Genomic DNA, 22127 nt, shown 5'->3' with positions numbered 1-22127 from the left:
AGACATAAGAGCAAAGATGTGGGGGCCCCTGGATGACTAAATTGGTTGGGCATATCTAACTCTTGATCTTATCTCAGGTCATGATCTCATGGTTTGTGAGATAAAGCCCTGTGTCAGGCTCTGCACTGACAGTGTGGAGCCTGGCTTGGGATTCTCTCTCTGCGCCTCCCCAGCTCATGAGTGCATTCTCTCTCTGTCAAAATAAGTAAATAAACATTTTAAAAAAGAGCAAAGATGTGGGGTGTGGCATAATATTTAAAACTGAAGAGACAGGCAGGTACTTAATGATAAAGAAAACTATGTAATGCTCTATCAACTTCTAGATTTTAGACAAAAATATGGCATGATCAGATTTTTAAGCAATACTGTAGCAGGGAAGGAATAGTAAGAATAAATCCCGAGGTGCGGAGCCACGTTAGAAGTTGAAGTAACCCAGTGCAACAGATGAAGAGAATCTAAAGGAATGACATAAGTGGGGTAGAAAGAATAGTTATGAAAGAGAATAATGAGTTAGAATCCAGAAGTAAACTATGTTTTGACTGTGAGTGGAGAGAAAATGAATCTAGATCAGGATTAAAGGAGTATACCAATTAAAACTGAATAATTTAAAAAATTAAAAAGAGTTCCAAATAAATGTATAGTGGACATGGTATCTCCTTTTCACCTGCTGTAGTTGCCATTGATCAACTATGTTTTTCTTCTTCTATCTTGGCTGGTAGGAGTCATTGGATGGTTACTCTAGAAACCAACGACCTTATCCTTTCTCTCCTCCAGTATTACAGAAGAACAAAGATTGCCAAGATGGCATCTTTACTTCTTTGAAAGGACCTTGGATTTTATGTAGACTTTCTACATTCAGAGCATTCTATGCTCCTGGCACTGTTTTAAGTGTTCAGTATTAAAAATGTAGCAGACATAGTCACTGCTCCTAAGGAGCTAAGGTCTAACAGACTAAGCTAATTACTTAGAATACATGAGACCTATAGTAAGGTTAGTGAGGAAACACATTAATAATGCACAACGAAACCTCTAGCTCAGGTAGGGGAAGAGGTAAAAAGAATAGAAGCATGACCATTTATTATTCCTTCTTGTAGACACAGCATCTACTTGCATTTCTAAGAAAAATTATTCCAATAAAAGCGATGGTGGTTTTTGTAGTAGCATTTAGAAATTCATAAAATGGACTCCTTATAGTCCAGTTATCTTCAAATTAATGCAACAACAACAAAGCCAGCAAGATAACAGCCTCTGTAAATTTACTCCCTATTAAAGGCACGATGGACGCATGCTGTCTTTCATTGGTACAAGCATTTAGCAGTAATATTTGTACCATCTATATTTGTACCATCTTTAGGCAAAGAAGATGTGAAATGGTATACAGAGACGTTAATCATTATTAAAAAATTTTTTTAATGTTTATTCATTTTTGAGAGACAAAGAGAGCATCACATAGCATGAGTGGGGGAAGGGCAGAGAGAGAGGGAGTCACAGAATCTGAAGCAGGCTCCAGGCTTTGAGCTGTCAGTCCAGAGCTCGACATAGGGCTTGAACCCATGAGCTGTGAGATCATGACCTTAGCCGAAGTCAGATGCTCAACCGACTGAGCCACCCAGGCGCCCCACACATTATTATATCCAGAGGATTCTCAACAATAGTTACCATAGCCTGACACTCATGAATACAGAGATTACACCGATGTGAAAAGCTATATTACAGAGTAGAATGGGCTTGGATATACTCACCGTAGCACAAGGGGGCACCTGTGCTATATTCACACTGAATGTTGGATGTATATGCCTAGTAATTCAGGCAGTATCACTATCGCATTAAAAGACATGCACAAAGAGATACACACATTAGATGGTCCTGTGCCCACTGCAACCCAGAAGTTATCAAACTGGTTTAGAGTCTGAGGGAGATGGTGGCAAAAATTATTACTCCATTCTTGGTTGTGTCAACATAAGTCTCTTTTCTTGCTGTCTGTACTGCTGCTGTGGTTTATGCCTTCAACTTGGACAAAGAGCCCCTACTGCAAAGAGCCTTTTTCTGCTGGCTCAGGGAATATCATGGAAAAGCTGGGTGTATGAGACTGTAAGGGCTAGATATATAGGGTAGAGTGTGTGGGCTAGAGTAATGTCACCTTGGACAAATCTGCCATGATGACCCCTCTGGTTGCCAGAAGCCTCCTGGAGGCTCCACTAATGTTTCTTCTTGTTCAACCACACCTTTAGGTACACCTATGGGGCAAAACTTCCTTCATCTGCCCTGGCGATATGACAATGATGCACACCTATTCTTTTTTTTTTTTAAATCTCATTAGGACTTTATCTAGTAGGTTATCTAGCAAGTAGTTTCTCTACTCACACCTATTCCTAAACATTCTGGGCGGTCCCTCAGCATGTACTGGTAGCTTCTAGGGCTATAAAAAAGGTTTTGCAGAAGGTGGGATTGTGGAGATCTATTTGAATTGCCACAGCCCAAAAGGTTTTGTCCATAAGTCCTCTTAATACACCATTTCTTGTCAAACTGAACAACAACAACAAAAAACCAGGTACGACATGAAACCAAAATTCTTTTTTTTCTATTTTTCCTTTGTTTTAGTTTTTATTTAAATTCCAGTTAATGTACAGTGTGTTACATTAGTTTTAGGTTGAAACCAAAATTCTGCTAGCCAGATTTGAATTTTTGTTTAAAAAAGAAGAAAAATTCATTATGATAAAACTTAATCCAAATTTAAAAGGCAAACCAGGGGCACCTAGGTGGCTTAGTGAGTTAGGCATCTGACTTCAGCTCAGGTCATGATCTCACAGTTTGTGAGTTTGAGCCCTGCATGGGGCTCTCTGCTGTAGCTCAGAGCCTGCTTCAGATCCTCTGCCTGCCTCTCTGTCCCTCCCCTGCTTGTGTACCACTCTCTGTCTCTCTCTCAAAAATAAACATTAAAAGAGTAAATAAAAGGCAAACCATATGCTAAATATCAATTTAAAAAAAAGTTACATGTAATAAACTAGATTTATAGGGGCGCCTGGGTGGCTCCGTCGGTTGGGTGTCCGACTTCGGCTCAGGTCACGATCTCATGGTCCGTGAGTTCGAGCCCCGCGTTGGGCTCTGTGCTGACAGCTCAGAGCCTGGAGCCTGCTTCGGATTCAGTGTCTCCCTCTCTCTCTCTGCTCCTCCCCCATTCATGCTCTGTCTGTGTCTCAAAAATAAATAAACATTAAAAAAAAAAAAAAACCCTAGATTTATAAAAGAAAAGAATGTGGAAAAAAAGATCAGTTTTAAATAACTCTTTACCTACAGTATTACCTAAGGTTTTCATATACAACACGTATTCTAGGATCTAGGGTCTAAAGATCCTAAGTATTTTGAAATACTGTAGCTTTTCACTGTATTTCTTAAAAATAATTATTTATTTAAGTAATCCCTACACCCAATGTGGGGCTTAAACTCATAACGCAGAGATCAAGAATAGAATGCTCTCCTGACTGAGCCACTCAGGCGCCCCCATCTGTAGCTCTTTAAAAATACTTTTTCTCAAATGGCATATTAAAAACACTAATTAAAGGAAAGTAAGCTGGCACTTCTTCCCTGAAGAGTAATTAAAGTTGGGATTTGTGAAGCATTTTGATTGAGCTGACTTTTAAGTACCTGTCCGTATTTAAATCACTATTAGGGAGAAGACCAGAAGAGAAATCCATCTCCAGTCTTTTAATTGAGCACTTTAAATCAAACACTGATTAATGTTAAGATAATTTTCCTTTCCTATCAGAATGGCAGTATTCACAACCATCAGAGTCTGGCAATAATTATACAATGAGTACTCAAGAGAAAGGGAAAGAGGTTTTGCAGCGGAATGTTAGTTATTAGTTAATGAAACCATTGTTAAGTACCCACAGAATACCAGGTATCACACAAGGAGCTGGAAACCCCAAAGTAATAAAGCATACCTTGTTTTCCCTTGATCTTAATGTAAGAATCATAGGAAAAACAATTTTAGCTATGTAAGTGCTATAATGTAGGACTGAATAAAATATAGGACCAAAGAAGAGGAAACAGTTATCTCTTCCTGGGGTAGTCCATTAGAAGTCCTGGCTCATTTGCTCATTTGCAAAAGAAGTGACATTGCTTCGAAAATAATAGGGAAGGTAGGATAAGGGTCATTGTGAGAGATATGAATCTGAGAGTACTTAAAACGTATTTGGCTATGTCCAATGAAGAAATGAAAAGCAAAGATAGCATAGAGCAGTGGTTAAGAGGACAGGTTCTAAAACCAGATTGTTTTGATTTTCATCTCTAATCTATCATCTGTCACTTCCCTTCTCTGAATCCCTCAATTTCCTAATCTGTTAAGGAAGATAATAATAGCAATCTTCGAGGTTGCTGTAAGCATTACACAATAGCTGTTAAGATTCAACACATGTTAATTATTGTGATTGTGGTTTAAGTTCAGGGGAAAGGTCAACGTTGAAGATGGACATTTGGAACTCGTGAGCATATTAATGGAAGTTGGTAGAGTGGGCCTGGATGAGCCCACCTAAGACTACAGACACTAAGAAGAGAAGGCAACCACAGATAGAACTGTGGTTCAACATTTTAAGGGGGCAGGAAGCAGACAAAGATTAGTTCACAGGAGAAAAGAACCAGAATCAAACAGAGAGAATGACTTCAAGTAAAGGCAGGAGAGAAAGTTCAAGCTGCAACTGTTCAGTGTTTTATGTGCTAACATCAAGTTATGCATATGTCCAGTGAATTTAGAACCAAAAGACTGCCACTGACCTTAATAAGAACACTTTTAGAAGAATGATGTTTTGATGACATATAGCAAGGAGTTGAAGAATAAATAAAGCAGTAGAAGATGCGCTGTAGTCTATTTCTTCAAGGGGCTCATCTGGTAAGGCCAGTCAACTAGCTAAAAATTAAACTTAACTATAATTAATAGGATGTCAAACTTTAAAATATGAAATCATGAGAGTGAAAGAATGATAAAATAGTTTCTGAGAAGCACTAAAATAAGGAAAATAATTAAAATCAATTAAAAAATGGAATTTAAGGGGTGCCTGGGTGGCTCAGTCGGTTGGGCGTCCGATTTCGGCTCAGGTCATGATCTTACAGTCCGTGAGTTTGAGCCCCGCATCAGGCTCTGTGCTGACAGCTCAGAGCCTGGAGCCTGCTTCGGATTCTGTGTCTCCCTCTCTCTCTGCTCCTCCCCTGCTTATGCTCTGTCTCTCTCTGTCTCAAAAATAAATAAAAACATTAAAAAAAAATGGAATTTAAAATTTTGAGTCAGAAAAATAAATTACTACTATGCTATTGGAATCATTAAAATATTGATATATGCTCTGAAATTTGGAAAAGGAAGCACCAAGAAAATACTGTTAGATAATTCTCCTACCTCTTTATTTCTCCTGAAAGGCACTCTTAGGATTTCTTCCTGCTGTTCCAATTGTCTCAGAGTGAGGGGTTTAAATGGTGATCCTGGCAGTGATTGGCAAAATATGTCATTCACAGGAGATGCTCTGAATCTATTTGGTAAGAACAAAGCATTAAAGCTAAGCCTATGCCACTTTAAAGCATGTGTGCATTTCATGTTTAAAATACTGAATCCATGTCCTACCTATATTTAGGATGATTGCACAGGAGTGGTGTCAAAATAACAACTTCATATTCACAAGTTGTAACTTCAGCTACTGAAAGAATTTCATGCTTAGATTCAGGATGACATATGTACATCACAGTACTTGATCTGGGCCGGTTCTGTTTCAAACTACAAGGTGTACCATTTCCCATTCCCACAGGATAGTAGGGTGTCATCTGACCTTCGATATTTTTAGTGGGAATCTTAAAAAAAAAAAAGAGTATAAGACAGACTTTTCATTAGAAATGGAGGTGGGGGTGAGGATGGGAGAAGCACTTTTTTTTTTTTTTTTTTTAAGTTTTTTAATGTTTATTTATTTTTGAGAGAGAGACAGAATGCAAGCTGGGGAGGAGCAGAGAGAGAGGGAGACACAGAACCTGAAGCAGGCTCCAGGCTCTGAGCTGTCAGCATAGAGTCCGATGCAGGGCTCGAACTCATGAGCTGTGAGATCATGACTTGAGCGGAAGTCAGATGCTCAACTGACTGAGCCATCCAGTGCCCCGAGAAGCACTTATTCGTAAAGGAAGAAACTACATTTTATTTATAAACCAACATTTATAAAGGTAACATTTCCATATTTTCTATATATTCTTCCTCTAACATTCTTTTGATTCTTGAATTCTTATTTGACCAAATACATATTTTCAGAGCTAGTTTACTACAGTAAAAAAGGGAAACTTTTATTTGATGCTAAAATTAAGATATTAAGTAAATGTACATTTATATAAAAGAATATAATATCTTGATTCATATGAATTGTTTTCAATAGTTGTAAAGAGACTAAGATAAAATACAGGAACTTATAATACTGGTCTAGTCAGAGCTTTCTATACTAAACTTCTAGTGAAAGGCTGTGTTACTCTTTAGATTCTAGAGATGTGAAGTCTATTTTGTCAAAAAGTGAGGCTACAGAGTAAAACACCATCTTTTAAAACAGGAACCTCAATACTGTACTCGTTCATCAATCTGCTTACTCTTTTTCCCTGTCATTAATATTAAGAGACATACTTTTCAGTGTAAACTCCTATCTCAATCTATTCAAAGCCAGTAAAGGACAAATGAAGAAATTTTCATTGAATGGAGGAATAAAACAGATTACCTCAGAAGACAAGGATTATTAAGGAGCTAGCGCCTATATTTTATTTATGTAAACCAAAGAAAAGTCCAATATAACAGGCCTAAAAAAATATTGTTAATAATATCCCCAAGCAAGCTCTTTGGAGGCAGGGAGCTCATCTTGTATCACTTTGGTACCCTGTCAGTGCCATCTCCAAAACAGGAAATAAACAAATGTTTCCAGGGACAAATATTTTGATACTTCTTGTAAGCTGTTTTCATGCTACTATCTAGAATTAGAAAATCCTGGGTTCCGAGTCAAGCTTTGAATTTACCAGCTTTCTGACTTTGACTAAATTCCAATTTTTGTCATTTGTGAAAGGAGAATAATAATACATACTCAAAGGTTGGGGGGAAAATTAAGCATTACCTCTTGTTACATGCCTGGCACAGTACCTGGCTTATAAATTGGGGCTCAATAAATGTTAGTTTTCTTCCCTTACCCTTTTCTTCCTCTTCCTTTATCATTTCACACTTTGCATTCCATCTTGCTATCCTCCAGAGCCACAGTAAATAAATATTTTATCTCAAAGGTAGTCTGCAAAATTAAAATCTTTTAAAATAGCAATGTTTTGTGTGTCTATGCTTAGCTTATCAATTCCCCCCAAAGCCACCCTTTTCAAGTTACAGGCATTCCTTTGAAGGTCTTTGCCATTTCACTTTACGTCTAATAGAAGTATCGTTATGATATGAAACCACTTCTAGAAATATCCTCTATCAATAGGTTATATAACTCTATGGGAGTGCTTAGGATTCAGAAAGCATTCCTTGAACTATAGGGGCATTTAAAAATTGTGATTAGGTACCCTAAGGAATCATTCTTTTTAAACAATCCTATTTGTCAGTCATCAATTATGCATTCACATTTGATAAACACTTATGAAGTGCCGATATTATGTTTGGCACTCTGCTTTGCATTGTGGGGTAAAGAGATAAAAGACAGTCCCTGCTTTGAAGATGCTTGCAGTCTGGTAGCTTGTGTAGTTTATCTGTTTTACCCATGGGAGGTAGAGACCAAACAAGGGCAAAAAAGCAAAAGCTCTAATTTATAATTATTTCCAATGTTAAAAACAGGGAACCACTGCTAAGCCTTGAAGTGATACACTGCTATTACGAAAAGTTTCCCAGATATATCTTTGGTAAATTTTTTTATTTTTCTATGATCTTAAAAGTAAATAAAAGTATCACAGTATAACTTTTCTCAGAAAAACCTAACATACTGAAAATTTTCTTTGACCCAATCCTTTGGGGTATGCAATAGGTAAAGAACACAAGACTAAATTCTGTCATTTAAGTTGTGTAAGTTCATGCCTCACTAATAATAGATGTTAAGAGTGAAAAAAAATCAACACTTGTCACTTGCCTCTTTTGATTTTTCTTTTTCATCTGCTTCTTGATCTGTGGAATAATATAAAAGTAAGGTAGGTGTAAAGAATGACCAGTGACTTATATATAAAATACAAATGACTTAAGTTTTCAATCATCCTTTTAATTTTAAATTTCTTTCTAAAGAAGATCCCAAACATACATATAATTTTTATCTTACAACTTTTATTTTATTTCACAATTGCAGGGATACATCTACATTTCTATTTCCATACATAACAACTATGTTAAACCAAGGAAAAGACTAACACTAACACTATATAAATGTCACATTAACGTGTATTATCTTAACAGATTTAATAGAATTGATTAATAGGTAGCAAAAAGGATACTGTTTGTTGAGGTCGAAAATAATGAAAAAATCTCTTTGAAAAAGCTTTCTAAGAGATTGTTCAGAAATTTATTTTAGTGTTTTAAAATTCATCCAGTTTCCGACAAGATCTTTTAAATTCCAATTTGAGCATATACTTTCAACCAAATTCCAGCATTACTATCAAATCACTCTGTGGAAACAAACCTTTTTCAGATAGAAGGTTCTTAGCCAGCATATTCCCAAGGTAGTACTCGTGAATATTTACTTTCTATATTTGGAAATAAAATAAAAACAGTAAGTATTTTGCAACTGCCAAGAATATAACTTGAAAATCATCAATCTAATTACTAACATTCTCGTTTTCTAATGTTCCATACTTGATGTTTTGAAGAAAAACGTACCTGACCACTTTCTTTCTCTTCATGATATTGTCGAATGTGTTTTCCGTGACATACTTCATAAGTCCAATAAGACTCAATCTAAGAAAAATGGATGTATTTACACATACAAAAGCCACATAACTAACTCAACTGAATTACTTTCTTCTATTTTATGTAGTTGAGTACATTTCCCTCAAGATTTAGAGTAAGCTTTCATTAGGTGAAACATTATTATGCCTCAGAAAAATATGAAATTTCTGAAGCCATATTCACTGTTTTCACTAATTAGCTGTATGTGAAAACTCTGTGAAGGTCTAGAATACATGTGGGATCTGTGATAACTATTAGCCTTAGGGACTATTTTTGACATAGTCAAAAAAATAACAATTAGCATTTTTTTAAATTAAAATTGTATATTGGGGTGCCTGGGTGGCTCCAGGCTCTGAACTGACAGCACAGAGCCCAACACTGGGCTTGAACTCACAAACCATGAGATCATGACCTGAGTCTGACACTAAGCCACCCAGGCCCCCTGTGGCTAAGCCTTGTTTTAGGCATTAAGAATAGATCAGGAGTAGGGGTGCCTGGGTGGCTGAGTCGGCTGAACGTCCGACTTCAGCTCAGGTCAGATCTCATAGCTCATGAGTTCAAGCCCTGCGCTGGGTTTTGTGCTGACAGCTCGGAGCCTGGAGCCTACCTCGGATTCTGTGTCTCCCTCTCTCTCTGCCCCTAACCCACTCACATTCTGTCTCTTTCTCTCTCAAAAATAAACATTAAAAAAAATTTTTTTTAATTACAATTGTATATAAGGAAACTTTCCTTTGAACTAGAAAACGTTCAAAGCAACTTGGTAAGTGACATTATTTGAAATCAGTTTTAATGGGTGTTTGCTGCATCTACTATCCAGGAATTTAAATGAACAAAATACTATTAAGCAATATGATTTGATTTACAACTAACTTAAAATTTGATACAACATAATAAAAAGAAATGCAGAATTATTTTTAAGGGTCTATTGGCTATTTGGAAATTTATTTTCTACTTTTATTAAGTGAACATAAAATACGTACTCTGTAGGAACAACTGCTTTGTTTAAATAGTGGCTCCAATAGTTCTCTTGGATTAGGGCCTTTATAATCCTTTTCTTCTTCCTATGAAAGAACTAGGGTTTAATACTTACAATTATTCTAGAACTTCACCCAACTCTGCTGTCTGGGTATTAACTCATTGTCCAAATCACAAATGCTTGGAAATAAAAAAGGAAAAAAAAAGTCAAAACTTTTAATAAGAGCCTATGGTTTGCCACTTCTTTCAAAAGAAATGATGTATAAAATATGGAGCCATAGAATAATCTTCCATTCTTTCTTCTCTTAAAAAAAAGGTTTTTGAGTATCAGTTTCCTGAACAATTCTTATAAACCTATTTCAGAAGTTTTAAATACTTGCATCCGAACAGATTCTACCTATGAATGCCTCAGAGTAGTTGAATCTTGGAGAATCTTGCAGAATGTAAGGGAAGGTTTTAAGGTACATCCCAGTTTCCTATATATTTTTACATCTCAGACTTGAATGCCATAGGCATATGTGTATGACTGCACACACGTGTATATTATGTCTTTAGAAGGTTTAAAACGAAAATGAAACAGAGAGCTGTCTTTCACAGATTTCAAATCTGAACAAAACCTAAGAAAGCACTCATTGAGTTTGTAATGTTTCCATTTTACAGACTGTGAAAATATGATGTAATTAGCTCAATAAATTTACTGAGTGGAAGTACTGAGTTTCAAATTTGTTCAAGGTTCCACAGCTAACCAGAGCCTATACCTCAGCCTCCTGGCTCCTAGGCTGGTGTCCTTTTCATTTTACCATGCTGACTCTCCTGTTTCATCTTGAAAGAAGTCATTGCCTTGAAGGATGGATAAGAGGTAGTTAGGGCATTTCAGGAGGAAGAAATGAGCATGAGCTAAGGTGGGGAAAAAGTATAGGTACCTATAGATTTGTTAGAAATTCTTTATAAAAAATGTCAGATATACATTTAAAAATTATGCTGTTTCAAAACCCTCATTTCTATAAAAGAAGCAAGCATGGAATTAGATTTTCATTCAAAATATTAATAACTGGTTGCTAATTTTTCCTAGTTGAACTGTAAAATCAAAGAATTCAAGAATAATAAAAGTGATTACTACTTTTATGGTAAACAGGATTACTGAAAAACCTGTCATTCAGTTTTTTTTAATGTGCATATTTTGTGTTTATTGAAGAATTATTTATAGCATCTAAATATGGAAGCAATCCAAGTGCCCATCCAAATATGGATGAAAAAGATGTGGTATACACATACAATGGAATATTAGTGAGCCAAAAAAATTAATGAGATCCTGCCATTTGCAACAAAAAAAAGTCTAACAATGGTTAAACTTTGACGTTATTATGTTAAGTGAAATACATCAGAGAAAAACAATTACCATATTATTTTACTTATAAGTCAAATTTAAAAGCAAAACAAACAAAAACGAACATATAAATTAAACCAAATAGAATCATAAATACACAGAACAAACTGGTGGTTGCCACATAGGAGGGGGTGGTGGAATGGGTGAAAGAGACAAAGGGCATTAAGAGGTACACACTTCAAGTTATAATATAAATGTCACAGATTAAAAAAAAAACAAAACTATAGCATAGGGAATATCATTAATAATATTGCAATAACACTGTATGGTGTCATTCAGTTTTAAAGTATGTGTTTGCAATGTTTTAAAGAATATCTTTGGTGACAGGGATTATCAATATATTTATAAAAAGTTACCTCATCCCCACTTGTCACAAGGGGCAGAATGCATTTATATTTTTCTTTATGTGTAGTTGTCATGATGACATAATTATCTTCTTTATACAAAACTCCAGTTGTAGGCTAGAAAAAGAACAAAAAATACACATTATTTTCTCTGGTTAAATTGTAGTACATTGAATAATTTACAGTCTTAGTTTTTTTAAGTTAATTTATTAATTTTGAGAGAGAGAGAGCGAAGGAAAGAGAGTACGCACAGGGGAAGGGCAGAGGGAGAGGGAGAGGGAGAGGGAGAGAGAAAATCCCAAGAAAATCCCTGTGCTGGTAGAGCAAAAGCCTGAAGTGGGGCTCGATTCGACGAACCGCTAGATCATGACCTGAGCTGAAATCAAGAGCTGGATGCTTAACTGACTGAACCACCCAGATGTCCCAATAATTTACAGTCTTAGGTCAAAGTAATTCATCATGTCAACAGAAAAATTTTTAAATGTATTTCCAAAGGCAGGGAAAATATTCTATATATTAAATAATAATAAGGACAAAAGGAGGATGACATACTTTATCCAAGTGTTATAACAAAAAAATGAACACAACTGAAATTTGGAGTATAAACAAAAAACTGGTAATGCAACAGACTGAGGTTAAAATATGGATTAAAAAGCATTAAGAAGCAATGAATATACATAGATACACCATCACTAAATACTTATTACTTCTATTAACAATTACCATCTATATGTGAAAATCTACAGCACTTTACAAATGTACTCTCAATTTCATCAGATGGGACACTTGAAGATAACATAGCGCATTCTTTTTCATATTTGGATAGCAACAGCCTGATGCAGGGCTTGAACCCACGAACTGTGAGATCATGACCAGAATACATACATTTAACTGACTAAGCCACCCAGGAGCTCCAGGATAAAATACTTTTAAAAGAAAAATCACTAAGAATCCTCTGTGCTTACTTAACTTTTTTTTTAGTATACATTTTGGGTCAGCAAACAGTTTCTGTAAAGGGCCAGGCAGCAAATACTTGGGGCTTTCTTTTTTTTTTTTTAAGTTCACTTATTTATCTTGAGAGACAGAGAGAGAGAGAGTGAGAGCAGGGGAGGGGCAAAGAGAGGATCCCAAGCAGGCTCTGTGTACTCGGTGCAGAGCCTAACACAGGGTGCAAACTCAGGAACTCCTGAGATCATGACCTAAGCCGAAACCAAGAGTCAGATGGTTAACTAACTGAGACACCCAGGTGCCCCTTAACATATTTGAATCAGCTTTTGTTAGCCTTTTTTTAGATTACTATATAGGCTCCTGTACTGTGACGAAAGATCCTTGTTTAAAAGACCATTGTAACTGAAGAGGAGAAACAGAGTTGAAAGTGAGAGCTGCAAAGCCAAATTTATGATAAAGTGATTCTTAGAAACATTTATTTAGTTGCACCAACAAATTGCTATAACATTTATAATGCCTTTTGATGTTTTTCAGATATATGCAGAATGTATGACAGTGTCTTGTTCAAAGCAGGATTCACATTTGCTTACCAATGGCTGGCCTGAAGTCTTGCTAAATCATCCCTTTACTGCAGTGAAGACAACCAGTATAATAGGGAAAGATAGGATAAAATAGGCAGAGAGGGAAAGGATAGGACCTGAGGTTGGGTGGGGTGGGAAACTTGTATTCTGGAACAATGCTGGGAGTGTCTGACCACAGCAATCGCCCTCAGGCATAAGGTTCCTCTTAAGAATGCAACAGACACCACCTACTCCCCCTCAGGTGTCCCTAAGGAATTTGACAAAAGACCTAAGTAGAAATAAGTATGAGACCATAAATGTGTAACCCATAAAGATATGGCCATAGACCACCCCTCATACAGTGGAAACAAGCCAATCAGGAACGGACAACCCAGAACCTAGAGCTATCAAGCCAATGAGGGTAGGACCTGAGAAGGAAGGAGGGGGACTTGTATGGGGGTGATGACCAGAACCTTACAAAACAGTGTGAAACCACTATTGTTGGGTATTCACCTTTGAATGCCCCCTCTCTGTAGAGACAGCTTTCCTACTATTCTTACTTTCTAATCTAGAGTCTATAATAAACTTTCCCCTACTGCTCATTCTGTGTCCACCTTTTCATTCTTTGAAGTGGTGAGACAACGAATCCCAGGTATTGAGGTAAAAAAAAAAATCCTGCAGCACCAGTAGCATATGACTTAACTGTATTTACCTCTATTTGTGAAGTACCTGCAACTCTGATGTTCAAAGTTGAATTGGGCAGCAATATTGACTTGTTTACTAAACTGTTCACCAAAATACTAACAATGGAAAAAGCAACTAACTGCTTGTTTGGAATTACAGCAAAGGAAGGAAGACAATCCTTTTTTTTTTTTTTGTAATGAAAACCACTCTTGGGGCTTTATGTTTATATGATAAAGAAATTCATTCCTCTTGAAAGAGGATTTCAGCTACCTCCATTTCGACCTCAAACTTTTTAGTTGGGTTTTTCTTTCCAGCTTGTCTCTTGGCAAAGCATCCCCAGGAACCAAAACTACTCTCAAACAGTAAGGACTGCCCTGGGCCAGCAAGACCTCGCCCATGATGGACTCCAAGATAATGATCGATTTGACTTCCAAAGCCTACTTGCACATATCCACCACCTTTGCCCCATATTTCCCATATATAAACCTGAAAGTATTTTTGGCACTTTGGAGACAGTCTTTGAGAAGCTAGTCTGCTGTTTTCAGCTGTTGGGGTCACTGAAATGAATTCCTGTCTTGTTTCACCACCACTCATTTCTCTGCCTTTGGATTTTGTTAGGGGTGAGTGGCTGAACCTGGTCTGTTTAGACCACCCGGGGTCAGGTGCTTTTGCAACCCTGCGCCCCAGCTATGTTCTGGTCTATTGTTTTTAAGGTCTAAGTAAGAGGTAACAAGAAATAAAAGCCATCACTTGTTGGAAGATGCAAAGATTTCTGTTTCATTAAGTTTTGGAAAAGCGGGTTTCCTCTTCAATAAAACAGACCAAGTAGCAATTCTTCTATCTGAAAACTGCTGAAAGAGTCACTTATTGGGATCACCAAGTAAAAATTTTTAACAAACTTTACCCTACATTTTCAGAAAAAATTACAGGGAAGTTAACCTTTTCTGATTTTCTAACTTAAAAAACTTTTTTGATCTAACAAAAATGTTTCTTTTTGATTTATTAAAAGAGTTCTTTAAGAAAACAAAATACTTCTGAATGTATCTAGATAGGGAAAAAAGTTGTTGCATATAACTTAATACCCTAAAGTATTTTCAGTGTAAGAGGCCCTATTAGTAATCTGATAAAAATCAGATTTTAATATAATGAAACTAAACCAAGGGGGTATGGTACTTTAAGGTTAAGAAACTTTAAAAATATGTTGGCAGGGGAGAAATGCTGAATGTTTAACAAGGGTCTGGAGGAATTAAGATAGAGGATAAAAGACAAAAGTATCTTGATAGAGGCTGTAAAATAAACTCAGTGGCACAACTTGCCAACATATATGACATGCTTAAATAGAGTTGGTCACCATTCTTCCCAAGCATAGTGTCTGGGGGAAGTTTGACTGGGAATACATTTCTATGTTAACAACAGAAGAGAAAATTAGACTTATTTTGTGGTTTTACTTTGGTGAAATCTATGAACTCTGTGAAGTAATAAACTGTTGAGCACTTTAATAGACACAGAGATGGTAGGTATTTCAGAAGAAAAATACACACACACACACACACACACAAAACTGAACGCTAAAAACCAGTAAACAAAGAATATCATAGCCATTAATTAATGAACATAAATGTTAAAAAAATGTATTCCTTGTTGGTGCTTAATAATTATTCTAAGTAAATATGAAAGTGAGATTGTAAAGATTATGTATTGTTTTGATATATCTGAATGGGGAGATGATTTAAAGTACAGAAGAATTTTAAAGCTAAAAAAAATTCACATCTTCTAATCCAGTCTCTTCCAACTTCAGATTGTAGAGAGATAAAGGCCCTTATCCTCCTTCATACAGCTGCTTGGTTACGTATGTCCAATCAACTGGCTCATAAAAGAAAATGACAGTGCCAGGTGTGGAGGGCTGTAGTGCCAGTTACATAAAGTAGGAAGGGAAGCCTTAATATTATAAAAATACTAAAACAAAACCCAAAGGCCAATGATAATGACTCCTGGGGTTTATTTCTGCATGAAAGCCACAGACCTTTTGCCAACTCACAGAAAAATGTCCCTAGATTTTTCTCAAAATAACTTAAAAAAAAAATTCTTCAGATATACCCATCTTAAATTATGCTGCACTGTCAAAAAGAATTAAAAATTCAATTTCAGGGGCGCCTGGGTGGCTTGGTCAGTTAAGCGTCCGACTTCGGCTCAGGTCATGATCTCACAGTCCGTGAGTTTGAGCCCCGCGTCGGGCTCTGTGCTGACAGCTCAGAGCCTGGAGCCTGTTTCGGATTCTGTGTCTCCCTCTCTCTCTGCCCCTCTCCTGTTCATGCTCTGTCTCTCCCTGTCTCAAAAATAAATAAACGTTAAAAAAAAATTTAAAAATTCAATTTCAAAATAAAATTGATAGATATGTGAAAGGTTGGTACAGGATAAATTTAATACAGATCTTCCATAACCTCTTTCAGCCAGCACACACCACTGCCAGAAGAAAAATGAAACAATTTTGTAGTAATCTTGAAAAAGGCTGATTTTAGTCATCCACCTAACACATCAGTAAGTTTTGAAGGCTGCATATCAGTGTGCGTTTTTTAATTAAAAAAAAAAAAAACCAACAGGTGCAAGAGTAAAATATTTTAATGACCACATTGTTTAATACTTGTCATGTTCATTTTGTGTGCTCTTTTAAAACAGTAACAGAGATTGGACTAAATAAATTATGTTCACCTCAAGACTGCTAAAGTTATGTCTCACTTATAATACACTTTTATATAAGTATTTTAAAATAACAATATTTAATGGAATTAACACAAATATAAACCTGGCTTCCCAGAGAAATAATTACTTAGATAAATTTCAGAATCACTGAACTACCAGAACAGGAGAACTGAAAACAGAGGGATGGGGAAATAAAGTGTGACATACTCGCAAAAACTAACATCTGCAAGTAGAAATCTGTTGTGGTAACCATGACATTTGTTATCCTGGTAAATCTTGCTTGCGACCACTTATTCTTGTTTCAGTGAAGTAGTAATAGAACAATATGGTAATAGAACAAAATAGTCATCCCACATGGAATGACTGCAGCTAACTGGAGTAAGAATTAAAAAAAAAAAGCTTTTATATTTTCCAAGACTTCAATTTGAAATAAATAATTACTACACGGTAAGTATCTTAAGTGTGCAATTTTTATTGGCCTACAGTGGTAGGAAGACTTTTCAGCAGAGCACTCCCCAAAGACAGAAGGACTGCAAATTTTCGTTAACTGTTAAGTTATAAATACGTTCATCACTCTAGGAAAACTGACCATAAAATCTCATGTTCTGGGGTCTTACGTATTACGACTGCAATACATTAACACGGTAAAGGATATTCTGAATACAGCATCGTTAACATCCCACAGGTCAAATAGCTCTCTCAGAAACAACTTTGAAGGAGACAGAGCTGTGCGTATACACATATGCACGTGTGTGTATACAAGATAGATATACCGAGTGTGAAAGGGAACTCATATCTGCAGTGTAACCGGTTGTGTCGATCCGGTTGTGTGCAATACTAAAGGAGAGAAAGCGGCTGGTGGAGGAAGAACTGCAGCTGACTTTCTAAAGAGAAGATTCAACGTAAGCGCCTTAATTTCCAAAAAAGCTGCTTCCGTGGGGTGGGAGTGTTGGTAAGCACGGTCTAATGAGACAAATTTAAAAGGGGGAGAGCAGGTAATCTCTGAATCGCCAATGCTTAGCATGGAGGGCACAACTACATAGTGTGTTCGCTAAACACTTGCTGTATGAATGAATGGATGAGAAATAAATGAACCTTTGGATTAGGGAAGGGGGCAGGCGCCTGCAGAGGTGGTTCTGGGGGAGCAACGCGCAGGTAAGGAGAGAAGGAGCCAAACTCTAGTGCTAGGAGGGAGAGAGATAGCTACAGGATTCGCAAGGGCACTGACCAGAGAGAACTCGGTGCCGGGCCAGTTGACTCGGAAAGGGATGTCATCGCTGAGCTGGGGGAGCGCTCGGCCGCCGCCGGACGCCTCTAAGAGGCCGCAGAGGACCAATAACACCGGCCCGCCTTGGACCAGACTACGCGCGCCGCCGCCTCCTTCCTCCATCCTCCGCTGCCGATTTCTCCAGCCGCCGCCACAGCCTCCTCTGCGCACAGAGGAGAGGAGGGGGAGGAGGAGGAGGAGGCGGCGGGACTACTAAGCACCCAGGCAGCCGGGGGCCCAACCGCCGCCACGTCTCCTTCCGGAGAGCAGGGCAACGCCACCTCCGCCCCCTTGGGCCTTCCGCCACCGTTTCCGGGGCAGGCGGCAATCAACATCCGGGGCCGCCAAGCCGTCCGCCTACGGAAGCCCGGACGCCGGTTGGAGTTCTCGCGGTTGCGGGGAGCGGAGAAATCGAACATCGTGGCTTCTGGGGAGCAGACTTCAGAAGACCGCACCTCGGACCAGGCCTTTCCGCGCAGAAGTGGCGGCACCGAGAGCCGGTGAGTCCGGGAGGCTGCAACCGCCCCCTCCTGCCACCGGCCCGGTTTCTGGGGGTGGGCGGCGGCTTGGCCCGCCCTGGAGCGGAAAGTAGAGAGTGAGAGTGGCGGGTGTAGATTTTGGATGCCAAGATTCGAGGTGGAGATGAGAAGTGAGAAGTGGCGGTGTTCCTGGCTGATCTATCCTCCAGCTGCTTTCCTTTCTCCTTTTCTCCGCACGTAGCATCTCTGCGTTTCATCTTTCCCGCTTGAAGCTTCTCTCCGCCTCTTCTACTCCGGGCTGTAGTCATCTCAGTGCCTTGCAGCTGCTGACCAACGCAGGGCGGTTTGCTCACTGTCTCTGCAGTCCTAGGTTAGGGGATACTGGAGCTGAGGAATCCTGTCTTCCCTCAGTAAAAGAATGCTGTGATTCTCCGAAGTTGGTATGGACGCAGACTCCTCGTGAAGAGAGCAGCTAGACATCACAGCCCCTGCATTTTCACCCGTGGGGCTTCTCCTTCATTCCAGGGTTGACGGATAGGGTTGTTGTGTCATCATGGAAACTGATAAATTTCCTTTTTTTTTTTTTTTTTTTTTTGTTATATCTTATTTACTTTTTAATGTTTATTTTTGGGAGAGGGAAAGAGAGAGCGCGAGTTGGGGAGGGGCAGAGTGAGGGAGACACAGAATCTGAAAAGGCTTCAGGCTCTGAGCTGTCAGCACAGAGCCCCATGTTGGGGTTGAACTCAGGAACTGCTAGATCTTGACCTGAGCCGAGGTTCGCCGCTTAACGGACTGAGCCACCGAGGCGCTGCGCTGATGAGTTTACTTATGTGAAGTTCAGGGCCAAGAGAATGTGAGGGTATGAACTCTTGACTGCATTCAGAGTAAGATAAAAAATTTTAAGTTCCCCTCCCCATGCCATGGTTTTCATTTCCAGTATACTAGGTTATACAGTGGTAGCTATGGAGCACCAAGAATTGTCTTTCTGGAGGTGGGTAAAGCTAGAACTCCTCAAATTTGAACCAAATTAAAAAAAAGCAGGAACGGCAGACAGTTTTTCATCTGAAAAATTTCCTTTTTCATTTAAAACATAGGGAATGCACAGTATCAAAATTACTCCTGTCTAGAATTGAGGTCTTGTTTATTACTTTATTTATTACTTATTAGTGTTTAATATGTGCCAGACCAGTGGGTTTGGTAAAATAATAGCAGATAAGTGCGTCTCTGTCTTCTGTCCCCCATAGTCTAGCAAGGGAGATTACACAAATAATTGTGACCTATTGTGGTAATAAAATAGTACTTAACATTTACTTAGCATTTATTCTGTGGTAGGCACTAGTCTAAGTACTTTATATATATTATGAAGCAGGTATATATATTTTATGTATATTTTGTACTTGTGTATATTAAGTACTTATGTATATTAAGTACTTTATATATATTATGAAGCAGGTGTATATTATTACAGTAGAGAGATGTGAAAGTGGAGATATGAAGAAGGAAGTGAGGGAGGAACTCTGGGGTTGGACAGGAAAGACTTTCCAGGAGAGGTGACTGTAGAACTGGGGCTTTTAAGGACTTATAGAAGTTCAGCAGGCAGATGGGGAAGTGCATTTCAAGCATAATTCTTACTGATGATCCATTAGGACCTTTTGGTATAGTCAGAGGGCAGGATAAGATGGAATTAGGAGCAGGAGATTGATACTACAGAGGAACAGATGCAATCAGTTTGTATTGATAAGGGAACATAAGGCAGGCTGAGGGCAAAGTACAAGCTAGCACACCCCCTGCCCCCAGCTGGGATATGTATGATATACCTTGGAACTCCCACTACCCAAAAACAGGAAAGCAGGAAAGGGCAAAAAGCAAATGGTTAAACTGATAAGAGTCCCTACCAGTTGACAAGAAAAAGGCAATCCCATCCTTGGCTAAAGAAAACTCCCTACTGTCTTGATTTTAATGCTTTGCTGGAGACAAAAACAACCTTAGCTTGACAATAGCTAGCCCTCCAGGAATCTGTGAGTCTTTAGCATATGAAAGTCTTTTTGGAAACTTCCCTTCTGGACTATACCTCCCTCAAGTTCAAGGTATATAACCCGTCATTCTTTACAGCCCCAGTGCAGCTCTTTCTGCCCATGGGTCCTGTACTTTAATAAAATCACCTTTTGCACCAAAGACATCTTTAAGAATTCTTTCTTGGCTGTCAGCTCTGAACCCCCGTCACCCCAAAACCTCATTAACATGTTCTGCAGAGGTGTTTGAGTTTTATCCAACAGGTCAGAATTATTGTAGAGTTTTTGCATTGGAATCATCCGATGTGATTTCTGTTTCTCAAGTATACAAACAAAGACTAATTCCAAATGGATTAAAGATTTAAATGAATCACACACAAAAAAGAGAAAACAATATAAGAAAACTTAGGAGAATAATTAGATAATCCTTGTGAATAAAATAGGAAATCTTTCTGTCATGAAAGAAAAAGACGAGCAGGAGCACCTGGGTTGAGTGTCTGACTTCAGCTCAGGTCATGATCCTATGGTCCTGCATCAGGCTCTGTGCTGACTGCTTCGAATTTTGTGTCTCCCTCTCTCTCTGCCCCTCCCTTGCTCATGCTCTGTTTTTCTCTCTCTCTCAAAAAATAAACGTTAAAAATGAAACAAAACGGGCACCAGTTTTGGTAGAGCATGTGACTCTTGATCTCAGCATTGTGAGTTTGAGCCCCACTTTGGCTGTAGGGACTACTTAAAGTCTTTAAAAAAAAAAAAAAAAGAAAAAGACATTTAACTAATAAAAATTAAAAATACTTATAAGGCTCTGGTTTAGTCTCTGGGGCTATAATAATGGAATTTGGCTCAATAGAGCTTATGTTCAAGTAAGGGGGGGTGGGTGTCTAAATAAATAACACATAAGTAAGAAACTCTTTGGTGATGGGGTTTTGGGGTGATGGTGGGGGGTTTGGAGCCAATGGCCAAGAAAGAATTCTTGAAGATGTCTTTGATGCAAAAAAGGTGATTTTATTAAAGCATGGGGACAGGACCTGTGGGCAGAAAGAGCTGCACTGGGGTTGTGACAGGTAACTGATTTTTAAAAAAAAGGTTTTTTTTAAACTTATTTATTTTTGAGAGAGAGAGAATGTGAGTGGGGGAGAGGCAGAGAGAGAGGGAGACACAGAATCCAAGCAGGCTCCAAGCTTCAGCACAGGGCCTGCCGCGGGACTGGAACATACATACTGCGAGTTCCTGACCTGAGCTAAAGTCAGACACCCAACCAATAGAACCACCCAGGCGCCCCGGGTAACTGATTATATATCCTAAGGTTAGGAGAGGGTTTGGGATAGAGTAAGTTTCTAAAGTATTTTGGAAGCAAGGTTTCCAGGATCTTGAGGGGCTAGCTCCTGTTAGGAAAATGCAATTTATTAGGGTGTAGTAAAACCTCAGTCATGAGGCCCTTCAGATGTATATCAGCTGGCCGTAAGCTTGGAGTATGATTGCCAGCGTGTATTGTGGGGGAGTTGAGATCAAGGAAGTTTCCAAAGAAGTTTTTATATGTTAAAGTAGACTTACAGGATCCTGGGGGGTCAGGGTAATGTTAAGCCAAGGTTCCCATTTACTCTGTTTCAAAGACTTGTCAATGTGCTGTAGGCAGTAAGGGAATTTAAATTTTAGTTTGCCTTAGTTTCCCACATTACCATGGCAAACACTTAAACCCCTTTCCTTTGTTCTTGAGTAGCCAGGAATGTCTGAGGAATATCACACATATTCCACCTGGGGGCAGGGGTGCTCTTAGCCTGTACTGTGCCCTCAGCTTGCTTTGTGCTCCCTCATCACCTGGTTTGTGTCCACTAAATGTTACTAACAATCCCTCCC

General features: G+C 38.4%; 2 protein-coding genes across 5 annotated transcripts in view; one reads left to right on the top strand and one right to left on the bottom strand.

Annotated features, from left to right (window-relative positions):
• Positions 1–18043, bottom strand: part of ERLEC1 (endoplasmic reticulum lectin 1) — a 31206-nt gene extending 13163 nt beyond the window's left edge. Inside the window, exons 1-8 of the mRNA XM_042932265.1 lie at positions 17744–18043; positions 11636–11740; positions 9898–9978; positions 8849–8926; positions 8652–8715; positions 8112–8146; positions 5612–5835; positions 5390–5519 (exon numbers count right to left, since the gene is read on the bottom strand). Of these exons, the coding sequence (XP_042788199.1) occupies positions 5390–5519; positions 5612–5835; positions 8112–8146; positions 8652–8715; positions 8849–8926; positions 9898–9978; positions 11636–11740; positions 17744–17905 (879 nt within the window). The 5' untranslated portion in view covers positions 17906–18043. The remainder of the gene's footprint in view (positions 1–5389; positions 5520–5611; positions 5836–8111; positions 8147–8651; positions 8716–8848; positions 8927–9897; positions 9979–11635; positions 11741–17743) is intronic.
• A 147-nt stretch (positions 18044–18190) lies between these two features.
• ASB3 (ankyrin repeat and SOCS box containing 3) overlaps positions 18191–22127 on the top strand; it is a 113898-nt gene continuing 109961 nt past the window's right edge. Inside the window, exons 1-2 of one of the 4 annotated variants that reach the window (XM_042932259.1) lie at positions 18191–18282; positions 18503–18701. The gene's annotated coding sequence lies outside the window, so the exon portion shown is untranslated. The remainder of the gene's footprint in view (positions 18283–18502; positions 18702–22127) is intronic. The other 3 variants (XM_042932261.1, XM_042932258.1, XM_042932262.1) reach the window with 3 other exon arrangements.

This window comes from Panthera leo, chromosome A3 (assembly GCF_018350215.1).
Source record: "Panthera leo isolate Ple1 chromosome A3, P.leo_Ple1_pat1.1, whole genome shotgun sequence".
NCBI classification, from domain to species: domain Eukaryota; kingdom Metazoa; phylum Chordata; class Mammalia; order Carnivora; family Felidae; genus Panthera; species Panthera leo.
This window is presented reverse-complemented; position numbering and strand designations above follow the sequence as displayed.